General features: G+C 40.0%; 2 protein-coding genes across 4 annotated transcripts in view; one reads left to right on the plus strand and one right to left on the minus strand.

Annotated features, from left to right (window-relative positions):
* Window positions 1–505: 505 nt before the first annotated feature.
* On the minus strand, window positions 506–7,715 carry CDCA3 (cell division cycle associated 3). 2 transcript variants are annotated; one of them, XM_015814056.2, is made up of 6 exons: window positions 7,661–7,715; window positions 7,227–7,372; window positions 6,968–7,103; window positions 2,559–2,837; window positions 1,933–2,054; window positions 506–892 (listed from the first exon to the last, which is right to left on the minus strand). In XM_015814056.2, exons 1-6 carry the CDS (start codon window positions 7,707–7,709, stop codon window positions 749–751), a joined length of 876 nt encoding a protein of 291 aa, XP_015669542.1. In that variant the 5' UTR covers window positions 7,710–7,715; the 3' UTR covers window positions 506–748. The 2 variants fall into 2 exon arrangements, with proteins under 2 accessions (XP_015669542.1, XP_015669543.1); XM_015814057.2 differs by lacking the exon at window positions 7,661–7,715 and adding an exon at window positions 7,464–7,575.
* A 433-nt stretch (window positions 7,716–8,148) lies between these two features.
* USP5 (ubiquitin specific peptidase 5) overlaps window positions 8,149–14,948 on the plus strand; it is a 29,734-nt gene continuing 22,934 nt past the window's right edge. For both annotated transcript variants that reach the window (XM_015814020.1, XM_015814021.1), the window contains exons 1-7: window positions 8,149–8,285; window positions 11,418–11,543; window positions 11,711–11,774; window positions 11,989–12,122; window positions 12,317–12,462; window positions 12,705–12,889; window positions 14,564–14,658. In XM_015814020.1, coding sequence (XP_015669506.1) covers window positions 8,178–8,285; window positions 11,418–11,543; window positions 11,711–11,774; window positions 11,989–12,122; window positions 12,317–12,462; window positions 12,705–12,889; window positions 14,564–14,658 — 858 coding nt within the window. In that variant the 5' untranslated portion in view covers window positions 8,149–8,177. The remainder of the gene's footprint in view (window positions 8,286–11,417; window positions 11,544–11,710; window positions 11,775–11,988; window positions 12,123–12,316; window positions 12,463–12,704; window positions 12,890–14,563; window positions 14,659–14,948) is intronic.

The following is a 14,948-nucleotide window of genomic DNA, read 5'->3' on the forward strand; positions in this document are numbered from 1 at the left end:
TGTCATTAAATCAGATAGTAAGCTGAGGACTGCTTGTATTGCATTAATTTATATGTTACAACTTAAACACAAGCCGTGCATATATGATTGTCCTGCGTATTGCTATCATGGGAGTCAGAGCATATTCCATATTGCTCTGGCTCCCATAATCCCAAGTAACAAAAGGGTACTATTTATTCTACTACCCAGAGACTGAAGGCAAATAGGATACTTGTCCACTAAATCCTCATTTTGGTCAGTGAGGCACGTCAGCTAGCAGTTTCCACATTTCCTCCCACCCAACACTGTTCTTCTACCAGGGCTCTCCAAATTTGGCAACCTTTAAGACTTGTGGACTTCAACTCCCAGAATTCTTCAGCCAGCCATGTTTTTGAAGTCTGAATTTCATGTCCAATATTAGCTTCTGCAAAGAATAGTTTTAGCCCCACTCTAACAGATGTACTCCAGGGGTAGTTCTTTTCCAGCTGTGGTGAAAGTTTTAAAATAATGCAGCACGGAACCACAATCTCATTCTAAAGTGAGGTTTATTTTGCAGACACAGACTTTTCAGATGACATTTTTTTAAAAAAAGTAGTTACACAGAAGAATCTATACATTATGGAATCTAAATATTAAAACCAAAGACAGAGAAAAGTAGCAAGAGAAAGTGGGCAAGAAGCAAAGAAAAAAATCATGCTACTTCATGGTCTTCATACGTGAGCCATCAGACCTTCATACTAAAGGGCAGTAATCCTCAGAGCATCTGAAACTAATTTTCCACCCAAGGACACTGTCGATTCTCCTTATTCATGGGATCCCAACCATAGATATCTGCTGGAAAGTTTGATCCGGAGCTTAAGGTTCCATCCTTTGGCTCTCTTTGATTATCTGTCACTGATGAACTCCTTTTACTCTGGGAAAAAAAAGTATCTTGTTGGGTTGAAGAAATGCTAACATAATTGACTGCTCTATCTGAGGGCAGCCAGATTTACACGTTGTATTCACACAGTGTGATTAACTTGATTTACTCAAAGTTTCCTGCATTTGCACAATGCAGAGAGAAAAATCACGGGTTGGCTTCACCGAATGCATGAAACTCAGTTTTGGGCAGCCACCCATTGGAAGAGGTATTCCAAATTTTAAATTACAGCACTGCAACATAAATGCCTCTCAGGCTACAAATCAATAATGCAGGTATAAAAACATGTACATATACATCTTTTATCAACAAATGACATGTTTATTGACATGTGAGATTTTAGTGCATGCTTAAGATGTGGCTTACTTTTGTTTAAAACATGTGAAGATTGCAAAAAGTAAAGAATTTCACTCTGACAAAGTATTACATCGTTCAAGAAATTTATGAATGGAATAATATTTTCATTAATTGCCATTTGTTTTAAAGAGAAGATAAGGTAAGTTCGAAAGGCTAGTAAATTTCTTACAAAGCTAGGAGATAAATTAACGCTAAATGAAAAAAAACAAACACCCTAATTTATTCTGAGCAAGTCTACTATCTTGCCTGCTGTTGCTTTAATATTCTATAAATCTCAGTGTAGCTCTTGATGTGAAGTTTGTTCACACCTGAAGAAAACAGTGTTGAAAGTAATTCTCTAAAACATGGATGTCAAACTCGCCGCATCACGTGACATGTCGCGACATATTGCAACTTTTTTTGCCATTGCCGGTGTGGGCGCGGCTTCTGTATGATGCAACCAGCCCGCGGGCCGACAGTTTGACACCCCTGCCCTAAAAGGTGCTAGCAATAAAGCAAAGAGAAAAACAGGGCAAAAAATTACTAAGCACCCCATCCTGCTTATATTGGATTTGAGTCTACCATTTTTCCAAACGTCTTGTTTTTCAGGAAAAAAATGGTAACTAGCTAAAACTGCACTGTAAACAAAGCAGAGATTTGGGTTAGGGGCATAACAACCTCTCCCCACATATTGTTACCTGATGAGAAGCCAGAGAAATTGGAGAATTGTCACCATGAAGGATACTAAGTGGGGAACGTCCAGTACCCGTTGGCATTGCCAGCATTTTGTTACTGACTCTGCGTCTTACTGACTTGCTCCCTGGGGAGTAGGAAGGAAGAAAAGAGTAGGTAAATTCATCACAATGTTTCTTATTTTTCAGAACAGAAGCTCAAGTACCATGATACTTCCCACCTTTCCTTCCTAAGTAACCAGAGGTTGTTATCCTCATGTAGTAACAAAAATTAGTTTGGGTGAATTTTGCTAACACAATTATAATTAACACTGCATTCCTTTTTCTTCCTTAGTTGTGGCAGTCTCAGTTTAAGTTGACAGAAAGGATCACATGCTCACAGTGACTGCTGAGGTAGACTACCCTAAAGCTAGCCAACTTAGGTTCTGGTTTCTTGGAGACTGAAGATGTTTTGCTGGGTACCAGATTCATGAGAATTAGCAGCTTAGATTGGCAAGACAATAACACAAATACACATTCATGCAGACAGAAATAATACTGATCAAATTGACTTGCTTCATTCAGAAGATCACTGTTAGAGGACAGTGATGGAGCAGCTGAACAGAACTATAGCTTTGGGCAATTAATCTCACCTGTAGGGTGAATGATGCGGGCAGACTGAACTGGTTTTGTTTCAGCTGCAACAGAAACCATGGAAAACAACTGCCCATTCCCCCCTTTTTCTGCTTGCTGAGAATCCTCTGGGAAAATTTCCTCAGAAAAAACTGTGCTCCTCGCAGTCCTCTCCTCCATTCCAAAGGTGAATTCAGATTTCTGATCTTGATGCTGAGATTCCTCTTGAGGTAGCTCTTCCTCTCTATTTTCTCCCATAAAGTTTTCACAAAACAATTTCACTGGGTAGTTTATGGCATCTGGACAGAAAGCAGATTCCAGAATTGAAAATTTACAAAACAGCACACATACCAAAAGGACATTTCAAAGACTAGAATATTACCCTCCACCCGCCAAGACCTTTTATAAGCACTGCCTTAAATGACGCATAACTCAGCCCGAGGATGTCACAGGACATGTATACGATAGTAGTGGCTGTTAAAATTGTGCACATGATCTTCTCCCACGACTTTGGTAAATCTTTTCCTTCTTTTTGTAAATATACAAACATAACTGAAGAAGCTGAACCCTTCTTGTTCAAAATATAGAAATTCAGAAGTAGAATCCAGTCTCACACACTAAATACAAGCCCATGAACAAGAGAACTTCACACCCCCAATAAGCAACCTAGCAAGCATCCGTCCTTCTTGCTCTGTGATGTCAAAAAGATCATACAGAAGGCTGATCATTAACCATAATTAACCAATCAAGACGACATTGATCACACTCTTGGATCACCTCTGGTGGGAGCAGGATGGAAATGATGCAGCCATCCTTGCTCTTCTTGACTTCTCAGAGAGGTTCAATTTCACTGATCACAGAATCCTTCTGGACCAGATCCAAGAGTTGGAGATGGGCGAGCACAGCATTGTCTCCTTTTGCCTCCAGGGTCAATTCCAGTCAGTGCTGATGTACAGGGTGTGTGTGAAATCACATTGGAAGTCTCTTCTTTGCAAACTGCCATAGGGCTCAATACACTCTCTTCTCCTCTTTAACATCTCCCCTGTAAGATTTTAACGTTGATATGCCGTCTCCATTCTAAGCCAGCTGAAGTTCTGCCTCCGCGCATCTGGAGGCTCTGGGGGCCTGGATGGGGTGCAACAAGCTTCAGCTCGACCTAAGCAAGACTGAATGGCTTTGGGATTCTGGACCTCTTGGTACTGGGGACTTTCCACCCTTGGGTCTGGATAAGGTGGCCTTGCCTAGGGTGCAATTTGGGGGATCCTCCTGGATACACAGCTCCTGCTAAAAGAGCAGGTAGCATTTGTGCCTAGGAAGGCCTTTGCACAACTTTGGGTCATATGTGAGTTGTGCCAGTTCCTGGAAACAGCAGCCTTGCTTATGGTCACTCATACCTTCTTGATTTCAGCCAGATTGCTGCAATGCGCTTTACAGAGTGCCACCCTTGAAGAGTATTGAAAGCTTCAACTGGTGCAGAAAGCAGCAGTGTGGGCAGTTACCGATGCCAGTTACATGGCACAAGTGACACATATTTGGGAATTTATCTAACAGCAAGATGTATAACAATAAAAGAAGATAACTATATAAGAATGCTAAAACAAATAAAATTGGATTTGGAAAAGTGGAAAAACTTCCAACTTTCAACGTTGGGGAGAATAGCAACAGTGAAGATGAGTATCTTACCAAAAATACTCTTTTTATTTCAAACGATTCCTGTAAGGCTGTGAAGGGGTTTTATTATGCTTAAGGTTGATATTAGTAATATTGATATTAGTAGTGATACTTTGTAATCATATCTATATATCTTTGTTTATGTGCAAGCAGCTTTGTAGGTGCTTTATATTGGGAGATTAGCTATATAAAAGCAAATGTTTCATGCTTTAGGTATAGGTGATTGATTATATGAAAAGAGCATGGTAAGGGGAGGGGGAAAAGGAGTTATGGATGGAGCCTGGATTGCTGTGTATGAGTCATCATCTAGGAATTATTTTTCTGTACCTTTTCGTTCCTGATACAAAAACCTGATCTCTCCGTTCTGGAAAGGTATAAAAGGTGGAAGACATATTTCCTGGTTGTTGCCTTCATCTCTCTACTAGCCACGAAGAGAGATGGGATCACCCAACTCTATTTTGATCAAAATAAAAGTTGTTTGCTTGCTGAAACCTCGGCTCAGGAGTTTCTTTGGCTCTTTTAAATTCCTGAGTAATGCTGGGACAATTGTGAGGCTAAGTGTAAAATCTTACAACCGGGAAAAGCCTTTTTCGATGAACTGAATACAACAATATTGAAATTTACGTGGCAAGGAAAAAAGCTAGAATTAGACTGAAAATACTACAAGAAGCGAAAGAAAGTGGAGGATTTGGACTGCCGGAATGGACGTTATACTACCAAGCAACTATTTTAACATGGCTTGAAGAATGGATAATGCTTAGAGACAAAAGACTATTATACCTAGAGGGGCATGACCTACAAATTGGTTGGCATGCCTTTCTGCGGTATGGGAAGAATAAAATACATAGATACTGTGGGAAGTCAGCCCCCCAGAGAAGGAAATGTTAAAAGGGCAGAAAAATATATTTCCTCAAAGGATCTTAAAGAGGCAGAAAAGCATGCCCAGTTTTCTTAATAGCCCCAAGTCTCCCTCCCCTAAGCAGAAACCAGCTCTGTAGAAATGCAGATGTAAACCATTCAGGAAGGTTGAAGCTAGAAGATTAAGAAGACAAAAACACCTAAAATCTACATACCCCACCCAAATTCTAAAACAGGACATAATAGGATTAACCCAGATACCAAAGGGCACACGCAGACTCAGGTCAAAGTTCATGCCACAGGAACAACTCCAAACAAAAGGCTCCAGAGGATATAAAAACCCACTCCCTACATGTGCTTGCTCTCTTTTCTTCCAGAGCCATCTTCCTGTCTGGCTGTCCTCTTCAATAAACTGCAACCTTCTTTCTAAAGCAGTCGCCATATTGTTTATTCCCGGCTTGGACTGAACCATGATGAAGACTTTTCCTTCAACAATACTTTCAAAGCCATTTTATAACAAATGCACTTCTTTCAGAATGGGAAAAAATAAAAGAAAAAAAATTATATTAAGATACCTGGATGGCTTTCAACAATGGAAGCTTTTGCTTACCCAAATTTAATTAACTACGATAAAGTTGTGACTTATAAAGATATTTTGGACAATGAAGGAAAATTGAAAGACAGACAAGATTTACAAGAACAAGGTATTGATCTATCATGGTGGCCATATCTGCAAATTCAAACAAGATATGAAAAAGATGTGAAGACAGTGAAGTCTAGTTAGTCTGTATGGGAAAAAGTGTTAAAACTGTTCTTCCCTAGTAGTTTTTAGAGTATATGTTTAATGGTGCAAATAGTTGGCTTTAGTTTGGGCAAGATTTCTGACTTGTTTGGTGAAGAACAATAAGAAATTGCTCAGAAGAATCTCAGTCTGCCATTCTTGGTTTCTGGAGTCTACAAAAAGCTTTGAAAACTTGTTTTGGGGTCTTAGGTGTGGGTTAAAGCCAGTCTCCAAGCTGTGCAGATGATTGGTTAGGTACAGTAATGCCAGCTGCTATGGGGTTTTTTGTGTGAATTTTATCGTAAGCCATCTAGAGCAGGGGTGTCAAACTGCCGGCCTGTGGGCCGGTTGCATCATATGGATGCTGCGCCCACCCCAGCTCTGGCAATGTGAAAAAAGTCACAATACATCATGACACATCATGTGACGCGACGAGTTTGACACCCATGATCTAGAGCCACATAGACTTGAGTGGGTGATTTAAATTGAATAAACTGGGGGGGGATTATTTAGGATGAATGTTAATAAGTGTGTCCATGCAAAATGCTCATCACTGGTTAATTTAACTAAATATTCTTAGTTTGCCTGACTCAATCCACAAATTAACCATACCACTGGGTCCATACATTATGCTAGGCTAAAATTTAGATTTTTATCCTCTCCCTTTATTTTGGTCAACTCAATGTAGTATAAATACCTAATATTCCCATAACAATAACCCTATGAGGTGGATTCAGCTGATAGAGTGACTGCCCCAAAGTCACATAGCCAGCCTTCATACCTAAGGGATGTCTGGAACTTTTCTTTTGGTTTCTAGTCCAGTTTATAGTTTGGTAAGTTACATTAAGAAAGCTGAGATATAGGATCAACTATCAACTGAAAAGTAGACTCGTCAGCACACTTATGGGAACATTTTTTAAAATTCATCTAGCTCAGCAAAGAGAATCAGCAGCTTCAAATATAAGGAGAGTCTTGTCTCATTTGTAATAAACCATTAGCAAGCCCACAGTCCTTTTGGCATATAAATTAAAGCAAGCCAGCCTAGGAGAGTGTTAGACTTTCCAGATAGCATTTCTCAGATATAAAAGCAGATTAGGCCGGAAATTTATCCTTACTTACCAGCTAACACATCTTTTAGAGGGGTGCGTGAAATTCCTGGCGTTGGAGAACGAGGATCCCAGTTCTCATGCTGGCTTTTCGCTACCAACTCCCCTTGTTTTGGAAATTGTGTATTGTCTTTGGGGGAACTTTCTATCTAAAAGCAGAGAAAAGTGAAACTCAGTCTGCGCAACCAAAGTTAAAACCACCGATATACAGGGAAGGCAAGATGGAAAAGCAAATCCTTCGTATGGAAAGACAGGCTTCCAAGTCCCTGTACCTCAATGGGTGTTCTCAGGATCCCAGCAGTAGGTGACCTTGGGTCATTGACGTGTTTCAGGTGCTTATTCAGCAAAGGTGTGCAGGTGGGCGTGGCTGGGAAGCTCTCAGAAGCCCCCATGGCGACTGTTTGGGAACGCAGGAATCCTGCAAAACAACAATCAGCCTTACAATCCAAGGAAAAAGACAGCAAGAGGCAGCTGAAGCCCCTGTTGCAGCAACCCAGGCACTTTTCTACCTCCGAGAGAAGGAGCGGCCATAAATTCGTCTCACCAGCCTGCCCTCCGTCTTCCCACTCAGTGCAACCTCACATTCTCCCCCCGCCCCAAAGCATCCTCTCGCTTTTGTTGAACTCGCTCGCCCAAGCTCAGGCTCGCTTGGACCGACCAGAGTATTCGAATCTCCCGCCTTCCCCACCAGCCCCTCTGCGACAACCTTGATTGGACCGAATGGCTGCCACTCGCTCAGACTGCTCTTTTTCCATGCTCTTTTGAAAACGCGACATCCTCTTCTGCCTCCTTGTCGTCTTGCAATTGGCTGGAAAGTAATTTTAACTCTTCTACCTGTTTTGTTATTGGACTAGAATGCTGTCAATCTATTGGAAGGCGAAACCCACCGGCGCAACCTTATTGGCTAGTTTAGACAAATACAAATACCCATCTCTCGGCTTCTCATTTTGAAGACTAATAACATCGGGGGCGGAGCTGAGAACTTAACCAACGTTTCCATTTGTAGAGCGTTGACCTGCAATCCTGATTGGTTACAACGGGTGTCCTTTAAAAATAGGCATTGGAAGGACAAATCAAACAAAAATATCTTGCATCCCCGAAGGTTTACAGAGTACACGCCCATTTCCCTTTGTGCCCCCATTCATTGGCTGGAGAAGCTTAGCGTATGTTGTCTTCTGATTGGTAGGTGTTCGCTGTGGGCGGTGTTGGAGAAAGCAGCTGTCATGGCGGAGCTGAGTGAGGCGCTACTTTCTGTGCTACCGTCTATCCGGGTGCCCAAGGCCGGGGACCGCGTCCATAAGGATGAGTGCGCCTTCTCTTTCGACACTCCGGTAAGCTCTCATGTGAAAAAAACGGGATCTGGTGAGGATTCTGTTGTCTTCACAGTCTCCGACATACCGGGCGGGGAAGGTAATATGACCCGCGCAAGGCCTCACGGGACTTGTATTTTTCCAGGGAACGGCATCCACTTCAAATCCCCCGTAAGGAACCAAGCGAATACTACAAATCCCAAGAGTTTCAGCGGCCAAATCATTTTTTCGGAAAATACTTGGCTTTCTGGGGATTGTAGTTTCTCGGGATCATATCTCAGAGGTGGGGCGTTGCTGTCATGGTCATCTTATTCACTGGACCGTATGGCTAGCTGTGGGGTTTGTTGGATACTGAGCTTTACTATCCCATGATAGAGTAGCTTAATTAGAATAAGACAAGAGCATCGTGTGGCGTGTGCCACGCTTGGCACTGTAGTCTTAGTGCCCGGTTGCCACTAAGTCTGAAAGATTGTGCCCCGCCGCACTACTGAAGTCTCTGGAACTATCTAGGCATGCCTCGCGGAGCATGATGGGAAACGAAGTCCCTTTCCCATTAGTTGTAGTGCCAGATCTTGCTCTCAGGAACTGCTGATCCCACAGACCTTTGGTGGAAGGAGCGTGTCAGCCCTTTTGGTTTTGAATCAGACACATGGGCTGTATCATCTAGTTAGTACCTCCTCATCACCCGATTGCTCTTGTCTCTTTCTAATTTCGGACCGTGTAATGAGTTCCTCGTCCAATTTCTTCTAACGTTTATGTGGGAATTGTTCCCATTGTTATGGGTGATGCTAACGTCTGTAGCTGGTGTCCCCTGGCTGGGAGAGAAACCTGGGCAGCCACGCCTTTTCCCCCCCCCCGAGAGTGAATCAAGCAAGCCTGGTTAGGCTACATGCGAGTTTTAATGGAGGTTCACAGAAAGATACAGAAATGTTTGCTTGATTTACTGATTCGTTTGTTGCTACTTTGTCCACCTAAATCCTCTGTCATCTCTGAAGACAGTTGCCTTTTTCTTCTGTATATGAAGAGTGCGAAAGCATCCTGTTTTGTTGGGGGGGGGGAGAGTGGAGTTCCGTGTAAATTAGACCCCTGCTATCAGGATGTGTTGAATTTCCTTTCCAAATATTAATTTTAAAGCATATCATTGTTTACTTTTTTGTTTTCTTTTGAAGCAGGCTGATCATTTCTTTCTTGTGGACTCATCATGTCAGAGAGAAAGGCTGCATTTTGTGAACATTCATAATTTATATGGAGCACCACAAATTCCTCCTAATGATATATAAGCAGCAGTGCTAATGAGTTGCTAGTTAGGAAAAGAAGAATATTTTACTGCAAGAGTATGTTTAGACATCCCTGCAATAGAAGTGCTCCCTTTATCTGCAACCGTCAGACCTTTAATGAAGAATATTTGTTAACATTTAAGAATTATCTGGAATAATTGTGTATGAAAGAATTATTTAATGTAATTTCTTAGAAAGGATAGGATGCTGCTTATCATTTGGAGTGCTTCTAGTATAACTATCATATAATCATATTAAAACAGTTAATCACCTCTTTTGAGGGACTAGGTCTGTGCTCTCACAGAAACAATTATATTTTTAACTGATGTCATTGTGTGCTGTAGCTCTGCTTAGCACGGTCATAGATAGTGTGATGCCTGTGGACATATTCCTCGCTGTCTATCAGGCTCACTTATTGTCTTGTCATTCTCTTCCCCCCTCCCATGTATGTTTTAATAAAAATGTATGACAGTGTCTCATGCTACTTATTTTTTAAAAAATGCCTTTGGGCTCCATATGGATTTCATAAGGTGAATGGTTGAAGATAAGTGTCTAGTTTGGAAGGTGTTTAATTGCTTAGAAAAAAAACAGTAAAAGTTTCAGAATTTTCTGAACCATTCTGTTCAGAATCGTTTTCCTTTTCCCTGCTGTTAACTCTTGAACAGTCATAGTGTTGCTCTATAGCAGGCATGTCAAACTCGCGACGTCATGTGACGTCACGCAATGTATCGAGCCGGTTTTGCCATTGTCGGCAATGGGGTGGGCGCGGCTTCCACGTGATACATCCAGCCCGTGGGCCGGCAGTTTGACACCCCTGCTCTATAGACTGCACCAACGTCCAATAAAAGTCAGTAGCCATATAAAATGTTTATTTGGTTGAGGTGGAAGAAATAATCCACATGTTCTGCATTAGGGACATGTTTTACACAAACCAACTTGAAATATGTCAGATGTTTTGTGTTCAGGTTCAGGTGTTTTCTCTACGCTGAAGTAGGGGGCTTGTGCCCTTCAGATACTACTAAACGAAAACAACCACACTAGCATCATAGTAGGGATATATTCTGGAAGTTGCAGTTCAGCAATGTTTGAAAGACCATAGTTTCCCCATATTTTCTGTAGATGGCAAAATAATGCAGAAATGTGAATATTGTGCTTGAGGCTTTCTTCTGCTAAAATAGGCACTATTGTTGTATGAAAAATATCATGGGTGTCTAGAGTAGCCAAACAAGATATGTGAACTGAATTACTGTAGTCATTTAGTTCTTGGAACACAACTCTAAGAGCAGTTTATCTGGTGTGACTGCAGTAGCATTGATGCAAAATTATAATCTGGGAACCACATAAAGAGGTTAATAAATGGTTGGTAATTTTCACTGAATCTACCTTTATATGAAATGTTATTGTGTCCTATTGATAAGGGACCACTAGGGATCATCGCAACAAACTGCTTCACCCCCATTGCTGAGAACAGGTTTGGTCAGTGGTGGGTGGCAGCACCAAGAAATTCTTCCTACTATCCTGAAAATCCAAATATGGCCATAGCCAAAACAACTAGGAAAAATTTAAGTGCAAGTTTCTAGACTTCATGACCGCAAATGTATATTTGTGTGTTTGTTTGTTTTTTTATCTTAACCTATTAAGCTCTTGGAAGGAAGAGATCTCACTAATACAAGATTCTCAGAGAGGAATTTTAGTGCCCAGCAGAATTCAGAAAAGTATTTATAAAGAGGGGTTTTCATAAATTGCATTTATGAAATTATGTATTTGAATAATTTATTTCGGCCACAACATTTTTATACACAGCCTTAAAAATTTGGTATCTTGGGATTGGTTGAACTCCTTTCCTATTAAAGTCATGTCTTTCTTTATTCTGCAGGAGTCAGATGGAGGAATATATATCTGCATGAACACATTCCTGGGCTTTGGAAAACAGTATGTGGTGAAACATTATGAAAAAACAGGCCAACGGGTCTATTTACATCTTAAGAAAATACGCAGATTGGTAAGAAGGGCAACTTTTGCCTTGTGCAGAACTTGTTTATTTAAATTTTAGAGCAGAGGAAGAAAGATAGTCCAAATTGGTGCTGCTGTGTGCTTTCTTGATGCCCAAGAGTCTGGACATTTGGAATGGCTGGCTTGCTAATTAATTCTCTTCTGGTTCTTCTCTAGAAAGAAGAAAATAATTCCAGTGCTGGTGATCCTCCCCGGAAGAAACCAACCCGTCTAGCTATTGGTAAAAAAACTAAACCTGCTCTTCTATTATACTGTGGGAGAAAACCTTGAACATAGATAGATTTTAATTTTAAGATTGTCAGAAGATTTAAATTCATGTTCCTTCTTATGTTTTATCTATAAGCTTGCTCAGAGCTTGCATCATTTGGCATCTTCTTTAATTAAGACTTCGCAGCACTCAGAGCACTGCTATTGTTGCATATCTGTTTTGATAGGTGTAGAAGGTGGATTTGACCTCCCAGAGGAGAAATATGAATATGATGAACATGTCAAAATAGTTATTTTACCAGAGCATTTGGATATCCCTCAGGATGGACTAGATGGTTTGCCAGATATGGTGAAGGACAGGGTAAGCACTGTGGTTCATCCAGGAGGGGGAAAAAAATCACATGGTCTGATTGGCTTTGCATTAGGGATAGAGTTGAGGTGATGGATCAGACTTGGATGTTAAAGTGGTATGTAAGACATCAGGTCTCTGTTGATAGTAGATATTTTGGAAAGGGCTTGGATGTCTGACTTTCCTTTTCTCTTTTGGCATTCCAGATTTCTAGTGCAATTGAAGCTATTCTGACAGCAGATTCTGCTTCCCGTAAACAGGAGGTACAGGCTTGGGATGGGGAGGTTCGGCGTGTGTCCAGGCATGCCTTTTCACTTCAGCAGCTCCAGAATGGTGTGCGTATCCCTCCTTGGTGAGTTGATGGTGTTCCTTAGCAAAAAAAAAAAAAATCTTTTCCACATATGGAGCTCCTTCATAACTTACCACACTTTCCTTCCAGATTTTAATAGAAGCGTGTAAGCTACTCTTGTGGTCACTCAACCGAGGATGTAGAATGAAAGCTGGGAAGTTTAATGAAATGGGATCAGGCTTGAGAGTTGTTCAGTGCGGGATTGAGAGAAGAGGTTTATACTGCCTAATTACATGTTTTGACAGTGGCTGGAAATGCAGCAAGTGTGACATGCGGGAGAACCTGTGGCTCAACATGACAGATGGCTCCATCTTGTGTGGACGGCGTTACTTTGATGGCAGCGGAGGAAACAACCATGCTGTAGAACATTATAGAGAAACTGGTTACCCCTTGGCTGTAAAGTTGGGAACCATCACTCCTGATGGAGCTGGTAAGACAGAACCTATTTGCAGATGCAGCTGTTGAATAGTTTCAGATTCCCAATCAGAGAATCATTGAATTTCTTTTCCCATCTTACACTCTGTGGCCACTGAGGGATCTGGAAGGGGGAGGTAGAATAATACAACGTAGCTACCTAGGGTCAAGTTCAGTCTTTATTATCCAATTCATATTCCTCACCTTCCCTCCAATTTCAATCTCCTGTTTGCTTGTCAGGGAGGATCAGTAAACCTGCACAGTCATATTTCTTGGGAGTGGTAGACTTGTTAAGGGAGCTGCTTTGCTAAATATGACAAACCTGGGTTCTTGGAAACAGGAAAGTGAGAAATGAATTTTGCTAGTTAGCTGACCCACTTCTGAAGATGCTAGTAAAAGCACATGTATAAAATGCATGTAATATGTGGTGTGCTCCCAAATATCTATAATTCTGTATTTATATGTATATATGTACGTGTATATGTTTGTATGTGTATATATATGTGTGTGTATATATCTATTAATGTGATATATAATGTAATGTATATACCATACAAATTTAACTTTCAATATGAATGCTGTTACTAACAGTTAAGTCAATTCATTTAAAAATAAAATAAAAACAAAATTAAGCATGTAATCTAATATATGTGGTTGTTTTTTTTAAATATCTTCAGATCAAGACTTTCAACAGTAGAAAGAGTGGTGAGATTTTCAGACATTTGTATAATTGAAAGAGAATGAGCAGAGATATATGAGAGATAATCAGACACCTTCTGAATATTATAAATAAAATAAATTTTAGAAAATAATTGCAAAAATCAGGAGGAATATTGAAGAAACCTGACTAAATTTGAAAACCTTACAATATATAATTCTGAACTGGGCCCTAGTTATAGACTGTTGGTGTGAAGTATGATTCGGAAGCTGACAAGTCAAACGTCATATGATTAAATGAACATAAAATTTGAATGCAATAATTGAATTAATTTCAATGGAAGAACTTTATATTTACTCCAAATATTATACTCGAGAAAATTGGTATAATATTTTACTATACAAACAGTATATTTTGAGTGGGGTCAATACCAGCAATTAGCTAAACCCACTGGCATCTTCCTTAAAAAAGTATCAAAAATTAACAAAATAATATTTTTGCATTATTTGTAATTTTAAATCTAGCTATTGGAAATCTAGACACCCAAATAATACTCTATTTGGTATTTGTGTACCAGACAATCCTGTTTTTTTTCCATACCTCCCTATATTTTGGAATGTTTAATTTTATATATTCTAACAACTATTTATAAATAACTATTGTCAACTTACTTTTTTTTTTGCAAACTATATGTTAAAACTTATAATGGTAAACAGGATGAAGTAGTTAAATTTGTCAGCATGTATGTAAACATCAAAACTTGTTTAAACTGAAAATACTTCCACTTTACTTTTATCAATTAACATTTATATTCTATATTCGAACAACAAAAACTATTCCCTAAGGTTAAATGTGGGAAGGCTGCAGGAATAGATTCTTGGCACTTCTGTCTTTTACCTGTAAAGTGCCATTTAGGTTCTAGGGTAAATGATGGGGAATTTAGGAAAAATGGAATTGCTACTGATGCAAAGGGTCTGAAACACTGGTTGTGAAATATTGATTGATTTCTGCCATTGTTCCCTTCGTCTGTAGATGTTTACTCTTATGATGAAGATGACATGGTTCTAGACCCCAATCTGGCTGAGCACCTGGCTCATTTTGGGATCGATATGCTTAAAATGCAAAAGGTGAGAAGAGATAATAGAACGAATGCTAGCTGTGGTGGATGCTGAAAGAACCTCATGGTAACTTATGGAACTGGAATGGTACTCTGTTATCTACAAGTGATATTATCATTGGAGGTGATTTCATGAGCTTCTATTAACTGTTTCCTTCTGTATCTTAAATTCCAGATTCTTCATTTAGCAAAGTGAATTTCCAAGTAGGACATGATGTAGAGAACATTTAGATTCATAATCTTTTTTATTGCCCTTTTTGAATCTTTCTTCTAAGAAATTATTTCAAAGTTTTAGGCACA

The sequence above is a fragment of the Protobothrops mucrosquamatus genome, unplaced genomic scaffold (assembly GCF_001527695.2).
Source record: "Protobothrops mucrosquamatus isolate PMUCROS unplaced genomic scaffold, P.Mucros_1.0 scaffold212, whole genome shotgun sequence".
Classification (NCBI taxonomy): Eukaryota; Metazoa; Chordata; class Lepidosauria; order Squamata; family Viperidae; genus Protobothrops; species Protobothrops mucrosquamatus.